Source organism: Lichenostomus cassidix, unplaced genomic scaffold, assembly GCF_008360975.1.
Source record: "Lichenostomus cassidix isolate B80296 unplaced genomic scaffold, HeHo_3.0 HiC_scaffold_478, whole genome shotgun sequence".
Taxonomy (NCBI): domain Eukaryota; kingdom Metazoa; phylum Chordata; class Aves; order Passeriformes; family Meliphagidae; genus Lichenostomus; species Lichenostomus cassidix.
In genome coordinates, this window is record NW_028147978.1 from 4,497 (window position 1) to 27,029 (window position 22,533).

The 22,533-nt window shown below is 48.5% G+C and overlaps 1 protein-coding gene across 2 annotated transcripts in view; it reads left to right on the plus strand.

Moving 5' to 3' along the window:
• Positions 1 to 2,434: 2,434 nt before the first annotated feature.
• Positions 2,435 to 22,533, plus strand: part of LOC146420468 (uncharacterized) — a 62,207-nt gene continuing 42,108 nt past the window's right edge. Inside the window, exons 1-15 of one of the 2 annotated variants that reach the window (XM_085048228.1) lie at positions 2,435 to 2,680; positions 3,609 to 3,646; positions 4,084 to 4,206; positions 7,340 to 7,543; positions 7,812 to 8,156; positions 8,593 to 8,760; positions 9,084 to 9,246; positions 11,366 to 11,429; positions 12,135 to 12,183; positions 12,957 to 13,069; positions 13,734 to 13,851; positions 14,546 to 14,645; positions 15,077 to 15,273; positions 16,578 to 16,715; positions 17,150 to 17,496. In XM_085048228.1, the coding sequence (XP_084904354.1) occupies positions 2,605 to 2,680; positions 3,609 to 3,646; positions 4,084 to 4,206; positions 7,340 to 7,543; positions 7,812 to 8,156; positions 8,593 to 8,760; positions 9,084 to 9,246; positions 11,366 to 11,429; positions 12,135 to 12,183; positions 12,957 to 13,069; positions 13,734 to 13,851; positions 14,546 to 14,645; positions 15,077 to 15,273; positions 16,578 to 16,715; positions 17,150 to 17,215 (1,962 nt within the window). In that variant the 5' untranslated portion in view covers positions 2,435 to 2,604 and the 3' untranslated portion in view covers positions 17,216 to 17,496. Of the gene's footprint in view, positions 2,681 to 3,608; positions 3,647 to 4,083; positions 4,207 to 7,339; positions 7,544 to 7,811; positions 8,157 to 8,592; positions 8,761 to 9,083; positions 9,247 to 11,365; positions 11,430 to 12,134; positions 12,184 to 12,956; positions 13,070 to 13,733; positions 13,852 to 14,545; positions 14,646 to 15,076; positions 15,274 to 16,577; positions 16,716 to 17,149; positions 17,497 to 22,533 lie in introns of those variants that run through there. The other variant, XM_085048227.1, reaches the window with a different exon arrangement.

A 22,533-nucleotide genomic window follows, 5' to 3' on the forward strand; every position in this document is an offset into this window, starting at 1 on the left:
GTGAACAAGGACTATCTAATATTACAGCCCTCATAGAAGTGAGTATTGACTTAGTACATGCTGGCAGCTTTACTTTGAAATCAGCAGGTCTGTATAAATATAGTTATCAATACAAATTAATTTGCTCTATGATCTAAGTAAAAATACCTCATTGATGAGTTTAGTAGAAGGTTGCAAGGTCAGCACTGATTACAATTTCATTTTTCTTTAGTGGCTATTGTGCAGGAAACTTACTCTGGTTTACAAAGTAACCAGTCTGGATATCATTAAAATGCCAGTACATTTCATATAGCCATTTCTCTACCAGAACAAAGCCATAAGACTTCACAGCCTTTGAAAATACATTTTAAAATTATTTCTTAAACCAACTGCTGGAGTAGGACTCAGAAAAAAAACTCTCTCAAACCTCAACTCCACTGAAATATTCCCTTCCTTGTCACTCTGTGAATAAGCCCAGTGTTCACTTTCTGAATTGTCCATTGCTTTTCTGAGATGGAAAGTCCCACTTATGGTGGTTTTGGTGTGGTCAGCAACTGGGGAAGGGTCTCCTTCCTTCATCAGCTCCACACTGCAGTGCCTTTGCAGTGAGTCCCACTGGCTGCTTTTTGCACAGCCGTGGTGCTTCCACATGAGGCAGAAAGTGCAATTGCATTTCCAGCCAAAAGCCCATGAGGAGTGGGGCAGCCAGAGCATCCTGTGCAGATACAGCCTGCAGCTGTGACTCGAGAGGGTTTCTGTTGCTGCCCAGCGCAGCAGGTGTGTCTCCTCTGTGACTGCCCCCCTTCTCCCTGGTGCCCATGGATAGGAGCTACGAGGCTCTGCAAGGGCAAGGGAACAGGGTGGGGATGTCTGCTGGCAGTAGAGTGCAGCGCAGAGCAAACAGACCATGACAGTCCTGGAGTGTGAGACAGAGAACTTGTGGCACAGCTGGGGACTGAGCCAGTGAGGGAAGGTGCTGCTGGACCTGCTGTTTGTGAAGAGAGAAGGGCTGGTGGGGAACGGGAGGGTTGGAGGCTGCCTTGGGCTGGGTGATCACCAAATGCTTGTGTTCAATTCCCAGAGAAGGAAGGAGAGGTGTTGGGAAAATGTTGAACTGTAAGAAGTTATGAACTGCTTAAGCTTTAATAGACCGTGCTTAGTCCTGTATTCCCCCATTGCAGTGATTAATGTGGGCAAGTGGATATCTTAGCCTTGAGAATAAAGAGAGTGGGCCTGCCAAGAAGATAGCTGCAATGCATTCAAGGGGAAGAAACTGGTTTGAGGAGGCTCTTGACAATAGGAGGAGAATTTGAGGAATGGGATGTTCTCCAAACGACCACCAAATGACTACTCTCACTGGCAATACTTTTGGGGAAGTGATTTAAATCTGTGAGATACTTTGCAGGAATGTTTAGCCTGTGCATTTCAGCAAAGTCATGAATATGTCTTAGTTCCATGGATACAAACTAATAGGTGAGATTGCTGGATGTGCATGTGTTAGGGAAGTGATTCCCCTCACACCCAGCACTGAAATCAAGTCATGCCTGCTTTCTCACACTGAGCTGGCAGTGGGGATCGGGCCCTGCTTGGTAACTTTCATTTCTGTCATTTCTGTTGCACAATTAAGAAAGGTCAAAATGAAATCTTTACCAGCTGTTTCCCTGTAGTTTACCTTTCTGGGGACCAAAGCTCTCTGATGCAGGCAGCCTGGGTGCACACAGAGAAATGCAGACTCCCCTAACCCCTTGGTTTCCCCACAAATGTCAGTACTTGTTCCCAGGTGAGCCCAGCTCTGGCAGCAGAAAGAGCCTGCAGCGCAGTGGGCGCTGTGCCCTGCCCAGCCAGGGCTCTGTGGCACAGAGCAGCAGCAGCGCCAGCACCTTTCAACCTGCTCCTGCCTTGGCTTCCCTGGGAGCCAGAAGCCTCTGGAAATCAGCACTGCCAGTCACATTCCCAGCTTGGAGCAGCTCCTGCTGGTGGGCAAATGCTGCCAGTTGTAGTGCTTCCAAAGAGGAATAAAGGCAGAGGTACAGAGGTTCATACAGAGCAGCCCGGCACTGTCCAATAAATGTGTGAATATGTGGGGTGATTTTTTAGGAATTATTTCAGCTGTTAAGCCAATAGTGCCTTCTCTCCTGGTTCTGTGCAATGACTTGCCCATTTTCTTGGTCTTTATTCCTTTGGTTTGGGAAAGTTTGGTCTCAGTGTTCTGTTGGGGTAGAGGCTGTAGGTGCTTGGGGCACTCCTTGAGTTACTCCTGGATCCCTTGAACAGCAGGGTTTGACCTACAAGGGGGTTTGTGCTGTTGTGGGACAGAGGAGAACTTCCCAGGCTATTTTGTGTTCACTCTAGGGAAGGCTGGGCTGCTTTGCATTATGTCACAGAGCAGCCCAGAGCAGCTGCATTGTGATGTCAGAGGATGGTTGCCAAGTCCCCGTGGTGTCATCAGAAGGTTGCCTTGGTGCACAGAAGGCCTCAGTGTCAGAGCAGCTCTTGGGCTTGCTCAGTGCAGGAGCATCCTCCTGGTTGAGGCGTTGTCAGTGGGCAGCTGCACTCTGACAGGAGCCTGATCTTTTTTCCCGTGTTGGAGCACAGTGTGCAAACCTGCACAGCAGTGCTCAAAGCATGGAGCCATTTGCTGCTGCAGTTTGCACTGTTTATGGCATTGCTTATTCTGGATATTACCTAACTAACCTGGCACGTAAGTAGAGGTTTTCCCTGGGTGTAGTCTAATCTGGCTTGTGTATCCCTTCCTGGTCTTTCTCAGTGACTGAGCTGATTTTGAAACAAAAAGGCCATTAGGATGCCACTGGTTTGGTGAAACTTCTGTCAACACATTCAGCTAAAAGGGGGTGTCTGTAGCTGGGGAAGTGCGAGCAGCACTTGCAAGGGAATCTGCAGGGGTTCTGTTCCCTCCACGGGAGAGTCTGTGGCAGAAGAGTCTGTCCTTTCCTCAGTTTGCTGGGTCAAGCAGGAAAACTTCCAAAACACAGGCTGGGAGACCTTCTGCAAAGGCCTTCTAAAAACTCTGCAATTCTCCCCAGAATTCAGGGAAAGCTGCTTTTTTTCTCGATCCTGATATTAAAGAATTTGACTGTCTTACTTGACCCTTTGCTGAGTGCTAAACAAGCAATTTCCTTTGCAATGAAGTGCAAATTCCAAAACAGTAAGTGTCTGCTCCTGAACTCCAGAGCTGCTCCTCTGCTGTTTCACAGTAGAACTCCCACAGCTCTGGGGGATTTTGGGGAAGCTTTTCTGGACAACTGTGTCCAGCAAGTTAATGGGAATTAGTGCATGCAACTTGTTTAGGAGGAAAAAAAAAAGTACCTGAAAGAGAGGAGAAAAAAAGCTGCTTTAGCTGTTGGGCAGAACAGAAGCATTGAGTGTTAAAGAATGATTTGCATTTTCTTGATCAAGTTAATATTCATTCACTGGCAAAAGAGGCCAAAGCATAGGCACAACCAGGAATATTGTCCTGTTCCCTTGGTTGCTGAGTGAGAGAGCTGTGTCTCGTGGAGGGATGTTGTGAAAGGAAACTACTCTCTGCTGGGGTTGACTTGTGCTGTGGGATTCACCAGCACAGGCAGTTTGCTCACAGCATCTCGTTCATTTTCCCTTGCCCTCTGCAGGTCACCTGACCCGTGTGTTCAGAGGTGCCGATCCCAAGGTGAGTGAGAAAGGAACCTTTGATGTTGCTGCTGTTTAAGAATTGTGGAGCAAGCTGTGAGCTTGGCCTGTGGCACTAGAGTGTAGAGGGCCAGCTGGGTGGGCTGAAAGAACATCCATTTCTATGTCTGCAGCAGCAGTAGAAAAAGGCATCGTTGGCTGTTTCCTAACGTTCTGTTTCAGAGCTTTTAAAGAACTAAAAGCAAAGTTTGCAGAGAGAGTGTTGCTTGCTGATTGTAGCCAGGATGCAATATCTAATTCAGAACAATTTGCAGTACTGTTGAATTAACCCATTTTAATTTAGTTACAGTGACTTAGAATCCCATTGCTATCCAAGTTTATGATTTCTCCTTAGTAGAGCTGGGTAAAGAGCTGAACAGAAACAAGGTTATAAATGATAGGTAACTGCCTGTCCCTCACACTACTGCCTGTCCACAGAGCACAGAACCAAGAGCAGACTCTCCTCTGGCTCCCACTGCTTCTGGAGAAGAGGCCAAAGAGGAGCAAAATGACCACAGTCTTTCAGCTGTGGCCACACCACAGCCTGCAGTTCCTGAGCCTGTAAGTGCCAGTTCTCCTTGGTGCTGTCTGTAGAGCAAAGCAGAGCTGCAAGTTTCTGACCAGACAGCCCTTGCTGTTGGTGGCTGAAGATGCTCAGTGCTGGAGTCCTGCCAGCACCTAGCGATTCACCCCAGCCAGGGACAGCTGGAAAATGGGCTTTGACCTGTCATGTTTAGGCCCCAGCTTGCTGGGATTCTGATAGGGGCCAGCCTGGATCGTGAAGGCTCCCTGTCCCCAGAGGAGGGAGTGTCCAAGGACACCACTCCCAGCCTTGCTGGGTACGTAGGTGACACTGTGGCCTGGAGAGACCTGTCCCACTCCACAGCCTGGCCAGGGAGCTGGAGGCACAAAAAATGTTGATCTGACCACACAAGTGTTTTGAGGTTGTTTGTTCCCACAAGCTTCTTGGGTGTGCTTACCTGTGAGTAGTTCATCCTCCACTGGGGATGTGGAGCTGCTGCTTGAAGTGAGGGATTTTGGGGCCTTTGTGTCCAGGCTGTTCTGTTCCCTCTTCAGCAGAGCAGTCTGTGGCAGAGCTGAGTGGCACTCTGAGTGTATCTGTCCTTTTGCTTTTGATAAGCTGCAAAGAGATGATTGTGTTGTGCATGAATCTGTGTGGGGCATCTCTTCTCCCACGTGGCAAAAGAAACGAACTGCATTGTTCTGAACCCTCCTTCTGAGGCAGAAACCAGAGAAGGAGAGTTTCTGTTGATACTTTCTGTTATGAAGTCTGCAGCTTTGAAAACTCCATTTGAAAACTCCAATTGCAGCCTAGGGGCAAAGCTGCAGGTGCTTGGCTGCTGTCTTGTAGTGCTAAGAACAGGAAGGACTTCCTGAAATTCTTGATGCTGTATTTTAAGACAAAAGCACAACTTTGTGCCTGGGGAGCTGCTTGGGAGAAAAGGACCCAGGGGGGCTGGACAACAGCAGCTGAGCATGAGCCAGAGTGTGCCCAGGTGGCCAAGAAGGCCAAGGGCATCCTGCCCTGTGTCAGCAATGATAGGGCAGCAGGAGCAGGGCAGTGACCATTTCCCCTGTGCTGGGCAGCAGTGAGGACACATCTTGAGTGCTGTGTCCAGTTCTGGGCCCCTGTGAAGCAGGAGGACATTGAGGGGCTGGAGAGTGGCCAGAGAAGGGCAAGGGAGCTGGGGAAGGGTGTGGAGCACAAGTCCAGTGAGGAGGTGCTGAAGGAGCTTTAGCCTGGAGAAAGGGAGGCTCATGAGCAACCTTCAGCCAGACTTCCATAAATCCCTACATGACAGTGCTCACCACAAGAGCCCTTTCCCTGCCAAACATCCCCTCACTGCATCCAGGTGCTTTGGACACTGGAATAGGTGACACTTTCATCTTTCAGTTTGATGGTTTGTTGGTTTGCTAGGAGAAGAAGCCCTGTGTGTTTTCTCTTTCTCCAGCAAGAGGAGGCACTTTTGCTCAACCTTTCCTGCCCTTTTCCAGCACTAGAAGAAATTCTGCTAGAATTTTAGCTTGCAAGGTGGCAGTTCCTCAAGATGCAGTCTTTTTGCATGAGAACACATAGTTTGGGGCAGGGATGTTGGTGCAGGACCTGCTCTGGTGCCAGGCAAGCCACTAGGGCCTTGTACATCACTTTCAAGTTAACAGCACCTGTGCCTTTTGGCAGCCCAGGGGATGAGAATGTGTTGTGTTCTGGGTATGGGAATTCAGGAGGATGTCAATGCCCTTGCATTCCAGCTGGTCCTCAAGAGATCAGAGGGGCTGGGAGGGGCTGGGCTTCATTTCTCATTACAGCCACTTTAGCACCCTCAGTCTGGTCAAGTTCAAGAGAAGCACTGGCCCAAGCACAGATGCACAAAGAGTGCAGTTCCCAGTGCAGTGCTCTGGCTCTGATCACATTCCATGAGGACATACATGCTCCAGATTCCCCAAGAGTGTGGTTTATTGAAGCAACAGGAGAGCAAGTACAGGATTGCTGCTGATCAGGGCACTGGCTGCTTTGTTGATGTGTGTAGTGATAGCAAGTGTAGTAAGAGAGATTGTGATAGTGAGATCTGTCTATCTATCTATCTATCTATCTATCTATCATCTAATATCTATCTATCTAGTTATCTATCTATCTATCTATCTATCTATCTATTATCTATTATCTATCTATCTATCTATCATCTATCTATCTAATATCTACATCAATGAATCTTCCTGGGTCTGCTGCAGGGCATTTTGAGGTGCAAAGCTCACCGAAATGCATCCCTTCTGGAGAGGAGGAGAGACATGCTCTGGCGACAGATCCCAAGCAGGCAGACGTTTCCCCTCCAGAAATGATTGTTTTTTCCCCACAGAGATATTTTCCTCTTCCAGCCTCTTCTGCCCTGAAACCCTTTTCATGCTATAAATTCTGGCCTGTCCTAGTGAGGTGGCACAATCCCATGCTCTAGGTGGGGTTTGGTGACTTCGGTCATGCATGCATTACAGGACACATGGTGTCCTTCACTGGCCCCCCAAAGTGTGTGTAAGTTAATATGTTAATGGAGTTTAATGAGGGTCTCTGTTACTGTCCATGAGAATGTTTAGTTGAGAAAAGGGGGAGAATAAACACCTTGCTCCTCCTCCATGTACTGAGGCAGCTGTAGAAGCTCTCTGACCTCCATCAGAGGCTCTTTGTGTGCATCCTTATCTCCGGGATGACCGTGATTTCTAGCAAGAGTGTAGATGTTAGAAAGGCAGGAATGTCATTCAGGCTGGAAGAGAACATGAACTCCAGAAGTGACCCTCCCAAGGAGTGAGGATACATGAAGCTTCATACATGAAGCCACCTGCAGAGCCAGGATGGAGCTGTGGCACAGGGCTGGGTGTCAGTCATGACTGAAAGACAAAGAGGACCCAGCAGAGGAGGAGGGAGGCCCTTAGCAGACCCTTGAGAAATACCACACATTCCCTGTCTGCTGCCTAAAGGGTCTGTTGGAAATTCAGTCCCACATGGTCTATGTTTGTACTGTCAGTCTCACTTTGGAATTTGTGCCTCCCCATGGGCACAGAATGAGCCAGGAGAGCAGCAGCACAGTGCTTTGGGAATGTGTGAGCCCAATCAAACTTTGAGTCTTGCCCCACATACCTTGTATGGGAACTTTAAACCCATCTTCTCTTGCTTTTTGTGCAGGTCCTTGGAGAAAAAGAACAAGAGCAGATTGCTGTAGCAGAGGTGCCATGCCAGACTCAGGAAGAGCTGTTCCCAGCCCAAGAGCAGCAAGAGCAGATTGCTGTAGCAGAGATGTCATGCCAGACTCAGGAAGAGCTGTTCCCAGCCCAAGAGCAGCAAGAGCAGCTCAGGCAGCAGGTGGAAGAGCCACAAGACAATGGCCAGGTAAGCCTGACCAGGCAGGGGACAGAGTGAAGGGCAGGCAGGGAAGCATGAAATGTAGCTCTTGGGACTGGGGAGGCCAGGAGTCCTGCAGGCACTGAAAGCACAGAGCCCTGAAATCTGCAGAGACCAGCACTGGGTTACAATGGAAGTAGAGTTAGGTAGAGAAGCAGAAAGAAGTGGCTGAATGAATGGGATTTTGAGGTCAAAAGAGGAAAAAGCTGAGCCTGATGGCAGCTCCCAGTCACTTGCTCTGCATTTGTGTCTATAGAACATCAAGGCAGAGCCACAAGCAGAGCTGCCCGAAGTTCAGAGCACACCCATGATAGTGAAGAGGAAGAACAAGAAAGACATGAGAAGAATTGAAGATAACTGGAATCTGCATCGTCAGAGGGGTGATCTGCAGAACCAGGTGAGTGTAAGAGTGGCAGCCACTCCACTCATGAAACCCTCTGTCTCTCGTTCTTTACAGGACACCAGGAAACAGCCTCAGGCAGAGCTGCAGGAAAGAAAAACTCGCAACAAGGCAGACGAGAAGACACTGGAGGAAAACATGAAAATCATTAGGGAGGAAATGAATCTCTTCCTTCAAAAGCATGAGGCTTTTCAAAATCGAGTGATTGAAACAGCAATAACCACTGCAGTCACCAAAACTGGGGCTTTCTGCCCTTCTTGCCTTTCCTCTGCACAGCAGCAGGTGGGTGGGATGATGTCTCTGAGTGCCATCCTGCTGTGGTCACTATCACAGCTGCTCTGAAGGACACTTGCTGGTCTGTTGAATCTCAGCTGCTGCCCCAGACAGTGCGACTAGTCCTTTGGCCTGTTGGCCAGCAGTCATCCCAATGGATTCCTGCTGGCCTGCTCCTGCTCACCTTGTTTCTCAAGGTGTTTTTACAGGGGAACATGGTGAGCCAGATGGATTTGGAAACAAGCTGTCTGTATCCCTTGTCAATCTGCTCCTCTCTTGTTCTTTCCCTTTCCTCACAGTCTGTGACTCACAGCTGACAGGGACAAGCTGTAGTCTCTGACTGCTTTGTTCTCTTTGACTTGAGGTGGAAGAATGGACATCTCTCTGGGCAGCCTGCAAAGACGTCCAGCAAGTGATTGGCCATGAAGAGTCCCAAGGTTGGCGTGAGGCACAGAAAGTGTCCCGACCAGAGGTACTGAAGATTGAGCACATCCAGAAGAGGGTGGAGTTAAGAAGGAGCTCATGGGAGGAGGTAGAACACAAGACCAAGGAGCTGCAAGTGTGTCTGCAGCCCTTGGAGAGGGGGAAGGAGTCCTTGGGAGGAAGTGGAATGGTCATTGTGGCAGTCATCCTTCAGAAAATCCATGAAAATGGAAGCTGAATGTGGCCATGAACTGGAGTAAAACCAGCCTTTGGTTTTGACCCATTTGGTTAAGAAGTGGACATCGCAAAATGTCCAGTTTAAGAGCCCTGCATGTGGCCAACAGCATCTTCCTAAGGGCTTTTATTTGAAATGGGATCTCGGGGCAATCTCTGCCAGCCACCTTTCTGACACAAACTCATTTCTCCTTCCAGAGCTCCTCAGGCTCTCTCATGCAACCTGCTGCAGCAGAAGCGTTGTTTAGTGACACCTCTAGTCTGAAAGCTGTGAAGGGGAGCCCAAACAGTTCATTCAGCTCCAGTGTGGTCATAGATGCTCAGACACAGGAGATGGAGGAGAAGTGCCTGGAGATACTGAGTATGTCTTGTGTGTGTCTTGTCTGAGGCACAGTGTATTATGTGCATGTGTCAGCACAGCTGGACCAAATTTTCTCCTCAGTTTGGTGTCACAGGGACATTTAGGACTCCCCACAGGAACTGCTGTGCTTGGAGGCAGTGAGAAAGTGCTCTGGATGTTCCTGCTGCCTCTGAGGGCAGCTTGGACTGGCTTGGGTTTGCCTGAGCTTCCCTCTCCACCAAAGGCAGAAGCAGGGATTGTCCCTGCATGAGCAGAAGGCTGTGATTTAGGAAATGTTCTAGGCAAGTCCTGTGTGCTAGTGGCCAAACTGTGCCGAATATTTGGCTACCTAAATTCTGCTTAGACTCCTGACTTCCCACCAGTCATCAGAGACCAAAAGCTTTGCAGAAATGGATTGGTTTGGGGGTTTTGCCTTTTTGTGGTTTAGTAGAGGTTTTGGTTGTTGTTTTTTGTTGCTTTGGGTTTGGGGTTTTTTTTTGGTTTTGTGGTGGAGTTGGTATTTCTCCATCCTGAAGGAGTTCTTCTGCTCCAGGTGTCTTCCTGATGTCATTTTTATGACTGTAGTAATACCAGTACTACAGTTTGTTTTTATGGGAAAGCTACATTTTCGTCAATGAGAGCTCCTTTGAAAGAACATCAGGTGACCACACAAATAGAGAGCAAGAGGTGTTTTCTGTGTGGCCCCAAAAAAACCCAAGATATTTTTATAACAATCTCTATTTAGTATCGTAGTTTTATGCTTACAAAGATGTGTCCAAGAGACATATAGATGAGGTGTGATCAGGTAAAACTGCCCTGCTGGCATTTCTCAGGAGTGAGCCTCCAGCCCATCCACTGTATATTCCTCAGATCCATGGCATTCAGTTGTAGCTGATTGCCAGTCATTCCCCATGACTGCTAGAATCCTACCCATTGGCCCAAGCCCTGCACAGATCACTCTCTAGGACACCACATCAAGCCCTTTGTGATTCTGCAGCACAACCCATTTCATCTGCTTCTTGCCCATAACAGCTGCCAGCGCTGTGCTCTCAGAGAGGTGCTGGTGGGGTTGAGAACAGAGCCCAGCTGACTCTGTCTGCCATCAGCTGTTGGCACAAAAAGGGCACTGATGTGCACCTCCGTGTGTCTGATCTCAAAGCCAATCATGTCGTGTCCTGAATGGGGATAGCAGCTTGTCACGGGGCTCGGACTGGCTGTGGCTTCTTGCCAGTGCTCGTCAGTGCTCATCCTTGGGCTCTCCCAGCCTTGTTGTGCCACCTGGCCTGCCCCTGCTGACGGCTGCTGTGACTGCAGAGGCTGGAGCCTTCCTTAGCCGAGAGTCCCGCTGACGCCCAGCCGCTGCAGCGCAGAGCTGCCGGGAGGCAGCAGCCCCTCGTCTGGGCTGGCTCCTGCATGGCACGGCCTGGACTCACGAGAGGCTCAGCATCTCCTCTGGGCAGCTGTCTGTGTCACAGCAGAGCCTGAGGAGCACTGCTCTCCTTGCTGCCCATGCCCGCTGTGCCCAGCTGGGAAGATGGGGACGTGTGCGGTGCTGAGAGGGCGAGTCCAATGCGAGCGACTGATCCGCGCTGTCAGGGTGAAGGCAAGCAGTGTGCTTCTTCAGACGGGGCACAGGCAAGGGCATCTTCGAGCTCAGCCTGCTCAGAAAGGGGGAGGATCCTTAGGCTGAAAGCCCCATCGGTATTGGTTATAGCCTGAGCTGCTCTGCTTTACAAAGGGAAAGGTATTCTTTTGGCAAACTGCTGAAAGGTGGAGAAGATGCCCTCCTCTCCTGGGAAAACAACTCGTGGTGCTTTGTTTCCTGTCCAGAGATCACTTCAAAGGATTGTAGGAAATCAGTCTCTGTCCTTTCACAGTCTGCTGGCTTTTACTCCAACGTCTAAACAGCTTCTTCTCTCTTTGCTGCTGTTTTGTTTCTAGGCCATCTCTGCTGCAAGGCTGTCTGGGGTGTTGTTGCTGTTGTTGTTGTGGTTTTTTGTTGTAGTTTTTGTGGTTTTGTTGTTGTTCCTCAGCTGACCACAAAGGGCTGAGAGCCCCAGACAGTGGGGCTGCCTTTTGTATCTCCTGGAAGGTGAGATTTCTGCTTTAAAGTGAGCATCTTGCATTTTGTTTCTCTCAGGGAGAATGGTCAACATGGAAAATCCTGTGACAAAATACACTGAACTGGAAAATATCGGCAGCGGGTGAGTCTAACCACAGTTATTTCTACAAAACCACAGGCTGGCTGTTCTGCTGGTGGAATATCTATCACGTGTAATGTCAGGCAAGCTGCAAACATGTTCAGACACTGGGGTTAGATTGCCCCACCACTCACTGCTAGGCAGAATTTGTAAATGTGGCCAGAAAGCATTGTCAAGGACATCTCAATGCTGCCAAAATCTTGCCAGCAGCAAGGAACAGGACCTGGAAAATCTCCAGTCTCTCAAGTGTGGGACACCTGTGTGTTAATCTCCTTAGAATTTTTGGGTGTCTCAGAATCATATGGCCACACTAATGAAAGGAGAAGAATCCTGATTGCCTGAAAGAGCAACCTAGCCCCTGAAAGCTGTCAGATAACAGTTCTCAGGAACATTTCTTTCCAAGAGTTTGCTGAAGGAAATATTTGGTGGACAGGATTAAAACCACACAGTTTGAAAACTGAAACCTGAGATGGGAGAATAAGCTCTCTGAGCTTTTTGATCTGAGGCTGTAAACCCCAAAGCTACAGGAACAGGCCCAGTGCCCAGTGCCCATGGCCCTTGAGAGGAAAATGCGTCATCTGCCTTCTGGCAGACCCCTCAAGCATCCTGCAGGTTTTAGGTATTTACAGCAGAGATCTCCTGTCTGGGCTGGCTTTCACTCCAACATCTAAACGGCTTCTCCTTTCTTTCCTGCTGTTTTGTTTCTAGGGCTTTTGGAAATGTTTGTAGAGCAGTCGACACTGCCACAGGAGGAGAGGTAAATGTCAACAGCCCCCACAGATTCTGCGGCTCTCGAGGGCTTTCCCCTCTCGTGTGAGCTGTGGCTGGAGCTTTGGGTCACCCGTCGAGCTGTGCTGCAAAGGCACAGGAAGCACAGACTGGTGCCAGCCTGCAAATTACACTTGGGACAGCCTTTGCCCTTCTCAGCTGCCACAGGGAAGGAGGCACGGAGAGCAGCAGTACCTTTCAGAGAAGGATGAGCTTGCTTGCTCTCTCTCAGTTGCTAAAACAAAGGTGGAGCCTTAGAGCATCTCACTGCTCTTTGGGGCTACAGCTTCAGAGTCCTGAATTCTCATTTCTGGCTGCCAGCAAATGCATCTGAATCTTACTGGAAGTTCTTTGGCAACCTGCAGTGCTGCACATGGGAGCTGCACTTAGGGAGAGATCTGCAAGGCATCCCTAAAAGCCCTAAGCCCTTCTTATAGCCCAGGATGTATGTGTAGAGTACCAAGTCTTGGATTACTTCTTTTGAATCCCAGCCAGAGGAGCAGAGAGTGTGGTCAGAGCTTTGTGGTGATAGTTGAGACACCATTGTTACCAGGTGGACGTTAGTGGCCACGTGTCCTGTGACTGGCCCCCAAGTGAGCAGAGAAATGGGCTGATGGAATGTCACTTCCTAATTACTCCAAGGTCTAATCACAAGGCACTTTGGCACAGCTCGGCTGTGTTTTTCCAAAATCACTCACTCCATGTGTGTTGCTGTCTCATGCCACCAACTTCTCAAGTTACTGATTTTCAACATCATTTTAGGTTGCTATAAAGAAAATAAAGCTTAAATCGCTGAGGACAAAGCAATTAACCATTAATGAAATCAGGATCATGAAGATGAATAGGAATCCCAACCTGGTCAACTATTTAGATAGGTGAGTGGTGGTTGTCGTTTTATCCCACGAGTGTATGTTTACATAGTGCAAGCATGTGAGGTTAAAAACTAACTTTGGTCACTGCCAGGAAATAGAGGTATTATTATTGGTTAATTATTATTTCTCTACATATATTCAGTGGATGGGAAGAGATTATATTTTGTCTGCATTTGTCTCCCTAGGCACATGTAGTTTGAAAATTGTTCAAAAACCTGGATCATCCCTATCTTACTAAGTCAACAGCCTTCAAGTTCATTGCCTCCATTTTGAGGCATGATGTTTCTGGGGTGTCTTAAGTGCGGATGAACCATCCTAGGGAGGATTTCCTTTGGATTGTTACCGCTCTTTTCGATTGCTGTGCATGCCAGGAAGACCAGGTGCTTTTTTTCCAGAAAGGTGCTTTTTTTTTGTGTGAGAGCTGGCTTTTTCTTCTCTGCTGTTACTAAGCTGTATTTTTCCCTTGCTGGGCATCTAAGACATCTCCTTTTTCACACATGTGCCTTTCTCCTTGAGACTGCACACACTGCAAACACTGCACAGCCTAGAGGCAATGTCTGTTCCTTTTATTCTGTCCTCATTTCAAACGGACCAGGAAACTGGAATCAGCCGAAAAAGCAACGTAGCCATGCATGCTCATCTCCATGCCCTTGTTTCCTTCTTTCAGCTACCTTGTGGATAATGAACTCTGGCTGGTTATGGAGTACATGGATGGAGGCACTCTGATGGATGTCATCAACAAGACCTACCTGCGTGATGATGAGATTGCAGCCATCAGTCGGGAGGTTGGGGATCCTGCCTGTATTCCCAATGGCTTGGGCAGGATTGTCTGGGAAACAGGGGCTCAGAACTGGAGTGATTCCATGCGCCAAGCTTTGTTTCTGTGTTGCTGCTGTGCTATGGAGAAGCAGGAGCATCTCAAGTGAACTAACTGCCTGCTAGTGTCCCTGCATTCACTCTACTCTGTTCTTACAGTCTGATCTCCTGCTGTCATATTGTCGCTCTGTCTCTTGTATTTGTATTTGCTGTTCTCCACCTTGCCTCTCAAAATGTTTACCTGCAGCCTGTCTGCACTTCATTCCTTGCCTGTAAAAGCATATGTGCTGGTAGCAGGCTTTGAAACTAATGGCAAAGAAAAGGAGGGACTCATTTCTCACAGCCGTCAGCTGATAAGGACAGTAGTGCACCCAAAATGGCTTTTTCTTGAGAGCACATCCACTGCAGCAGCAATCACTCTGGCTGCTTTACAGGGCACAGTGTAGAACAGCAATTGCTCTTTCAAAAGCTGACATTAGAAGCCTTCCCTTAGAAGGCTACTGCTCTGCGAGTGTTGCAGCAGCAACTCTTCCTCTTGATGGCACCGTGTTCTGCCATTACTCCCATTTCCCTGCCAAGGGAATCTTTGAGAGCTGTTTCCTTTCTTGTGGGATGAAATCACATCACTAACTTTTATCCTGCTTTTTCCCTTTTCCCTCTCAGTGCCTGCAAGGACTGGATTTTCTTCACTCTAACCATGTGATCCACCGAGATGTGAAGAGCTGCAACATCCTTCTGGGAACCAACGGCTCTGTCAAGTTGGGTCGGTATATTCCTGGTCAAGCAGTGTTGCAGGGATGTAGGGTTTGGGGATGCTTTTGAGTGGATGTCAGTTCCCAAAAAATGGTGTTGGTGGCAGTGCAGGGACCCCTGCTGTGAGCTGAGGGCACAGCTGCAATGTGCACAGAGGCATTGGAAGGAAATAGCAGTTAGGAATGGCACTGATTTGTGTGTCTTTTCCAGAGGGAGTGAGCTACAATCTAAATCTTCCAGGGCATAAAAGCCACTGCTGGAGGCAGTGTAAACATTTGGGCATTTTTTTGAAATGTCCAATTCCAAATTTCCTTGGTTAACGTCCTGAGGACACAGAGCAGGGATGGATTTCCAGGAGCTTCAACAGCACAATCTCAATCATAGAGTGGGGAATTCTTTTGCCTGATTCCCTAATTGAACAGTATTTTCTTTTCTTCTCAGCTGATTTTGGCCTCTCTGCTCTGCTCACCCCTGAGCGGAATCAACGGAGCTCGGTGATTGGCACGTCTTGGTGGATGGCGCCTGAAGTTGTGACGCAGCAACCATATGGTCCCAAAGTGGACATATGGTCCTTCGGAATAGTCGGAATTGAAATGGTGGAACATGAAGTTCCTTACGAGAATGAAAGTTCTCTCACGGTAAAGTGTAAATGCTCTCTGATCCCACTGCCTTTCTGACCTGTCCCATGTTCTGTCTGCCATTGCACAAAATCCCATTGCCATCTGCTGGCACTAGTTCCACCAAAGTCCACTTCTACAAATGTCCCTGCAGCACATCAGCATCTGCAGGAGTTTTGTTTGCATCAGTGGGGGAACTCAAGCCTAACCACACACAGACATTCTCCATTCTCAGGCAACACTTTGCTTTGGGTTTCCAGTTGTTCCACATCTTCTGTCTGTGAAGATGGCCATAAAAACAAGGAACAAGCATCTCAGAAGTGGTGTTATCTTTTCAGAAATTAAGAAAAGAAACCTAAACCCAATGAAGTTTCTAAAACAGAGATATTTTAGAGATGAAATGCAGCCCCATTCTTCTCACTTCGAAACTTGCCTGAAACCAGGACAAGAAGTTGTAAAGGCCACATAGTATCTTCTGCTTCTTGTGCAGTGTTGCTGAAACACTTAGTGACCATATTTCCTTCCTAGTCCAAGCCACTTTCTCCAGGCCACCAAGCCTGAGCCTGGTGATATGGAGAGCCTGCCAAAACCTCCTGTTTGTTGCTGGCACTTTCTGGGATTGGCACACATTAATGCATTGACTTGAGTATCCAAATGAGCACGGGATTAACATAGGGATGGCACTTCTTTTTCTGTATTGACAAGGGAAGGTTTTCCTTTTTGCCACATAAGGGAAGCTGAAATTTGGAGACTGCTGAGAAACAGAGTTGCCCAAAGAGGCATTTTCATCCCAATACATTTCTGCATGCATCTTAATGTGTCTGTGTTGACCAGGAGGTTCCAAATGTTTGTTTCCTTATCCAAGGAATAACTGATGGATTTCTTTTTTTTCTCCCAATTACCATTCTTTTCAACAACAGAATAAAAAGCATGATGAGTTTTAGATTATCAAAGCTGTTTTTAAGGGAGCAACAAAGCAGACACACTTGTCATGTAATAATAATTGGAAATAGTGCAAAGTCCCTCTTCCAAATAGCCTGTCAAGCTGGTATGAATTCTCAGAGAAGCAAAACGTGCTTTTGCTGATGTAGTTCCCACTAAGTAGGTCAGCCATTGAAATCAGCTGCCTCGGAGAGATGTGCTGGATTTTGGAAAAGCTGTGGCTGCATTGGAGTTTGGGTTTTTGTTGGTATATGAAAGTCATCTGTGCCCCTCTGCCAGGGCAGAAAGTGCCACGACAGAGTGGAGGATAAAAAACGGGTTCAGGGAGAGCAGTTAGAGATGTGAAAGAAGCACATGGAGCCTCCTGTTTCCTTTTTCTCCAGGCTCAATACCTGATAGCCGAAATAGGGACCCCAGAGCTGCGACAGCCCGAGCTCCTCTCACCTTTGCTGAGTGACTTCCTGAGCCACTGCCTGCAGAGAGATGAGGAGCAGCGCTGGTCTGCCAAGGAGCTCCTGCAGGTAAAATGCAAAGGGGCAGCAGGTGAAACAGTGAAACAGTGTCTGAGGGATGGGCTCCTCCTCCATTGAACTCCAAGGCATCACATGAGCTCCCCTCCTCCTCACCTCCTACTCTCTGTGCTTTTCAAATGGAAAGGGTGAGGAATCCTAGGCTGGGCTGGCCTGCCAGAGACCTGTAAAGGTCATCTGGTCCAAGTGCCCTGCAATGAGCAGGGACATTGTCAAGTAGATCACATTTCTCAGACCTGGAATGTTTCCAGGGATGGAGCACCTACCATCTCTTGGGGCAGCTTGTACCAGTGTTACACCACACTGCTTAGACCTTGTCAGACTCAATCCTGTTTTCATTTAAAAATATTGCCCCTGCCTTTGAAGCACTGAGCTTGGAAAGTCATGCCTCGTTGTTCATTGTTGCTTTGTTTTCTTTTGGGCAGCATCCATTTGTAACATCAGCCAAGCGTGCGTCCAGCCTCGCATCACTGATCATTGCAGTGAAGTAGTGGAAGGAGAAGAAAACACCAAGACAGTCCATTAAGAACTTTTTCTCCACAACCAGCTTAGAATAGGATTGTAGAGTAGGATTTTTGAGGAAGATTGTAGAGTAGGATTTTAGAAGAAGATTGTAGCAGAAGATTATAGAGGAAGATTGTAGAAGAAGATTTTAGAGTAGGATTTTAGAAGAAGATTGTAGCAGAAGATTATAGAGGAAGATTGTACACGAAGATTTTAGAGTAGGAATATAGAGTAGGATTGTAAATCAATAAAGTTTCTGAGACACCAACTCACCTGGAAGATTCTTTCTCAATCTGTGAATAAGCTCAACATTTCCTTCAGAAAAGTCAGTTGTTTCTTAAAGATGGAAAGTGACATTTACGACTTCTTTGGTAGGCTGTATTCCAAAGACCACATGCCTTTGGAATACAGCCCACTGGCCAGTTTTTGCCCAGCCTTGGTACTTTGAGTTGAGGAAGAAAGGGCAGTGGTATTTGCAGCCTAAATGGAAAGAGGAGTGGGGCAGCCAAATGTCCTGTGCAAGTGCAGTGTTCAGCCGTGACTCGAGAGCATTCAAGTTCCTGCCACTTGGATTTGTATCCCTCAGTGCAATCTCTCTGGCTTCAGGAGAGCTCCAGATCTGCAGGAGCCAGTGCCTCACACAGCTCTGGGAGAAGTGCCTGCAACCCTGGAGTTGTGCACTCAGCCACAGCAAAGGTGAGAAATGCAGAGTGTTTGGCAGAAATATTCAGGGGCACCAGGCCAGCCTGCTTTGTGCTCTCTGGCACACAGCAAGCACTGTGCAATGCAGCTCTGAGCTCCTGGCAGAGAGGCAGTCGGGGATGTGCCTGAGGCTTGTGCTTGAGTAGTGAACTGATTTGGAAGGGAGCAGAAGAGTTTCAGTTTGTGGGCAGTTTGTGTTTTCTTTATTAGTTTCTGAAGAAAAGATGCAATGTGGCTCCAGTCAGCAAAAGCAGAGCCTTTTTTTGCTGTGTTTTAGGATGAAAACTCAACCTGGAGGCAGGCTGAGCCTTGAAAAGAGGGGAAAGCCTGGGAGAGAGGAGAGCCCGGGAGCAGGGGCTCCTGCAGCTGGGTCAGGAACCGGGAGAGTCTGGGAGCAGGGAGTCCTGCAGCCGGGCCGGGAGTGGGCGCGGGTCAGCGCGTTTTGGGAGAGCGCAAAACAGCAACTGAAGCAACTCCCACCCAGTGAGAAAAAAACCAAAAACCCCCACATCTTTCTGCCATAGATCCTGATGTGTTGGGTGGTCCTGCAAAGGGCTATGCAGCCTTGAATGTACTAAGTGCTGCCTTGTCTTGCCAGAAGGGACAAAGGATGCTGGGGCTGTTCTTGAATGAGGCCATGGGCTTGTTTGCCTTTGGCTTTTTGGTTTTTTGCAGCCCCTGTGTGGCAAATGTCCATAAGCCTGTGCGCTGACCAGGCCTTGCTCACTCTGTCCATCCCAAGGCCCCCAGCAGAGGCAGCAGATAGAAGCTTCTTCTGCCAGAAAGGGAACCTATTTGCAATGGTGTAGTGATCCCAGTGACCATACAATAGTGCACCACCTTCTTACTGATGCTGCCTAGGGTGGTTCCACTGAATTTCAGCCCGGGCTCACACCTCTATTGCAGGCCTGTTCTTCCTCTGAGTAATAATGGCTCAGCTGTCCTCTCGCTGACACATTGCTGACCAAAGGCCAGTCTCTTCCATATCCGTTCTAGAAGGAATTTACCTTAGATCCCCAAATTTTGCACTTATGCATGGATGAAAAAAGAACCCAGAACACAAACCTTCAGGAGAATCAAGGCAAAAAAGCAGATTTGATTTACCAAACCACAGCAACTGCATTAAAATGTGGGTCTATGAGCCTTTCTCAAGAATTTTCTTAATCATGGCTCCAGAGCCACTTTTGAGAGAGAACTATGATGCCCGTAACAAGTCCAGATTACGTAGCAAGCACCAATTAGTCCTCCATACAGCATTGCAGCAATTGTGTAGCATTTTACGCAGAGAACTGGTCCCTGGCCATTACAACCAGTTTCTGATTCATGTCTCCCCATTGCTCTTCCATGTTCTGAGCCAAGAGCAACAGTATCTTGGGGAGTGCTTCTTCACACCTTTCATGGGGACACCTTGCTCGTGTTCCATTTCTTCTGCCATAGAAGATTCCTTGCTCTTTTTCCACTGCCACTAATGGGAATCTGCAGTCCCTGCCCGGCACTGCTCGTCGTGGGTTCTCAAGACAGAAGCGATGCCCTGGTGCCCCTGGCTCAGGTAACCCTGGGGCCCGAGAGAGGCTCCATGCTCTGCGCTGCCACGGATACGGCGACGAACCCGAGCAGTGCCATGGCCTCACTGGGAACCTGAGCGGTGCCCATTGCGCTGCCTCCTCGGGCAGGACTGTGCTCTCACCGGCGCCGGGGATGCCGAGCAGCTCTTTTCTGTGTGCCGCCGGCTCCAGAGCCATCCCCGCGGCCGTGCTCTCCCGAAACGCGCTGAGCCATGCCCGCTCCCGAGCCGGCTGCAGGAGCCCCCGCTCCCGGGCCCTCCTCTCTCCCAGGCTCTCCCCTCTTTCCAGGGCTCAGCCCGTGCCCGGCTTCTCCCCTCTCTCCAAGGGCTGTCTCCCCTCTCCCGGGCTCTCCTCCCTCTGTCCCGTACTCTTCTCCTTCTCCCAGGGCTCCCTCCCCGTTCCCGGCATCTTCCCTCTCCCGGGCTCTCCGCGCTCTCCCTGGCTCACCCCTTTCCCGGGATCTCCCCGCCCCCGTGCTCTCCCTCCGGTCCCGGCTTCTCCCCGCTCCCAGGGTCTCTCCTCTCCCGAGCTCTCCCCTTTCTCTCGGGCTCTCCCTCCTCTCTCGGCATCTCCTCTCTCTCCCAGGATTCTTCCCCTCTCCCAGGGCTCCGCTCCCTCCCCGGCCTCTCCCAGCTCCCTCTCCCGGGATGTCCGCCCGTTCCCGGACGCTCCGGGGCCGCTGCCGCTGCCGGCCTCGCCCGCAGCCCCTCAAGCCCCTCGCCCTTGTCCCTCACGGGCTCGGCCGGGCCGCGCCGGGCCGCGCTGGGAGCGCAGCGGGGCCGGGCCTGGGCCGCGTCAGCTCCGCCCGCGGGAGGAGCCGCGACACCCTGGGCAGCGGGGCTGGGCCTGGGGGATGCGGGGTGTGCGAGCTCCGCAGGGCTCCCGCTGGGCAGTAAGAGCTCCGAGCTGTGCTCGCTTTGTCCTTCAAGGCTGCCGGCTGCCTTGCCGTGAATGTGGAGTGCCCGGAGTATTCCGGTCACTGCTGTCCTCAGCTCAGCAGGGAAGATGGTTCCAAATGCGGGTGGGAGTTGTGTGTGCATCCTGCAGAGTTTGTGTGTGAGTGTGTGTGTGAGTGTCTATGTGTCTGTGTGTGTGTGTGAGTGTGAGTGTGAGAGTGAGAGTGAGTGTGAGTATGTGTGTGTGTGTGTCCGTTTTTGTGTCTGTGTGTCTCTGTGTGTGTGTCTATGTCTCTGTGTGTCTGTGTGTGTCTGAGCTTGACATGTTCACCCTGGTGGTAAATGTTTGGATATCATGCGCATGAGCCTGGTTTTACCCAGGCTGCCAAGTGAAGAAAACTTGGAGATGTTTTCTATGCAGTTCCTAGAAAACAAAGCTACGTTTTCTGTGGAGTTTCTGTCATGTTTTGATTCATCACTGGCGGACTTGTGGGTTTATTTGCTGCTGAAGTAGTTGCTGAATATAAATAATTTTGACTAATATGTTAAAAGAAAATAATGTTGAGAGTTTGAGCATCTTTTGTTCACAAATAGCCGTGGCTTTCCAAAATGTTGTTTGGATTAATTATTTCTATGCTTTGAATTATTTCTTTTGTTTTGTTTTGTTTTGGGCTTTTCTTTCCCAATGGTTTAGAATAGCTGGCATATAGTTTTGAACAGGAGACTGCCCATTGTGGTGTTTTAAAAGAGAAGGAGATTCCATGAAATAATGGAAGGTGGAGTTTTTCTTGCAGTAGTGTGACAGTTTATTTAGTGGTGTAGTTGGTCACTTCTGTGCATAGACATTCAAAAACTAAAGCATTAGGAAAGGAAGATTGTAGGTGTATAGGCAACCTAGTATTAGAAAGAATTTCTGTGTCCTGAAGTTGGTGCATCAAGGATCTCTATTTTTTGTTTGCTTCTAATTATTGCCGTTTCAAATTTGGGGTTGTTTTTTTCATTGTTGTGTTTGAATCTCAACATTTGAGTACAATATCTCTGCAGTGATCTTGTCTTTATGTTTCAGGCTGTAGCTGACATGAGGATTGAATTGCTCTTGTGAAATATGGTGTGAAAATGCTTAAGAGCAGTCTCCTGACACAAAGAGCTGCATAGCTTGCTGCTCTAAAAGTCCCATACTGAAATGGTTGATGTGGGTCTGTGCAAGTGCCATCTCATAAGGATCCTGACAGAATATAGGGCCGGTTTACAGATGAATCCTGTGAAAAACAGATTTGAGATGTCTTTCAAGAGGTGCTTGTAAACAAGAGATTTGTCATCTGTATTTGGACTAGATGTGTCAATTTTTTTGGGAAGTGGGTAAATGGTGTTGTGCTTGTGAATCACAGGCATCCTTTACAGAGCATCAGGGTGGCATGAACTTGCTGGCTCAGCAACTTCCTCAGATGAAATAGTCATTTAGTTATTGGCATTTTGTAGCTGTTCTCCCTGTGTCACATTAAAATATCCCCATGGACAAGGTTCTGTGTTGAGGCTGAGGCATGGGAGATGGGGGTTTGGCTCAAAATCTTTGCAGTGTTTCACTTTCTGTTCTAAGTCAGAACTTAGTTCTGTGGGACTTGAAACAAAGTTTTTAAGAAAAAGCCTCTAACCAATCTGGCTGTAAGCAATTCCTTTTCCATGTCACTGCCCCTTATGCAATAGGATCTGCACTGTCACTGTAAACCCTGAATATTCTGCTTTAATGTCGGTAAAGTCAGCAACAAGAAGAAAGCCCCTACACTTCTCAGAAAGGTTCATATCTATCTCAGCATGCTATTTCTGGCCCATCTAAGGGATATAGTCAGTCATGGGATTTACAGGTTACACCCAACAAACCAGCACCTTGAGGGTGAAATGCATAGGAATGTTAATGTATGATGCTGTTCTTCCTTTACAGTGTGCACTGCTAAACCAATCACCTTTTCCTTTCTGCAAAAAGTTTTTTTGGTGTGCTGGCAGTGTTGATTAAGTTCATGTCTGGTAGCTGAATTCATTTCAAGAAATTAACATTCATACCATCAGGATAAACCTGATGTATATCCTAATCAAGAATAAGAAAAGTAGACTGTCCTTTGCTTTTGAGATATTCTTTTTTGGTGA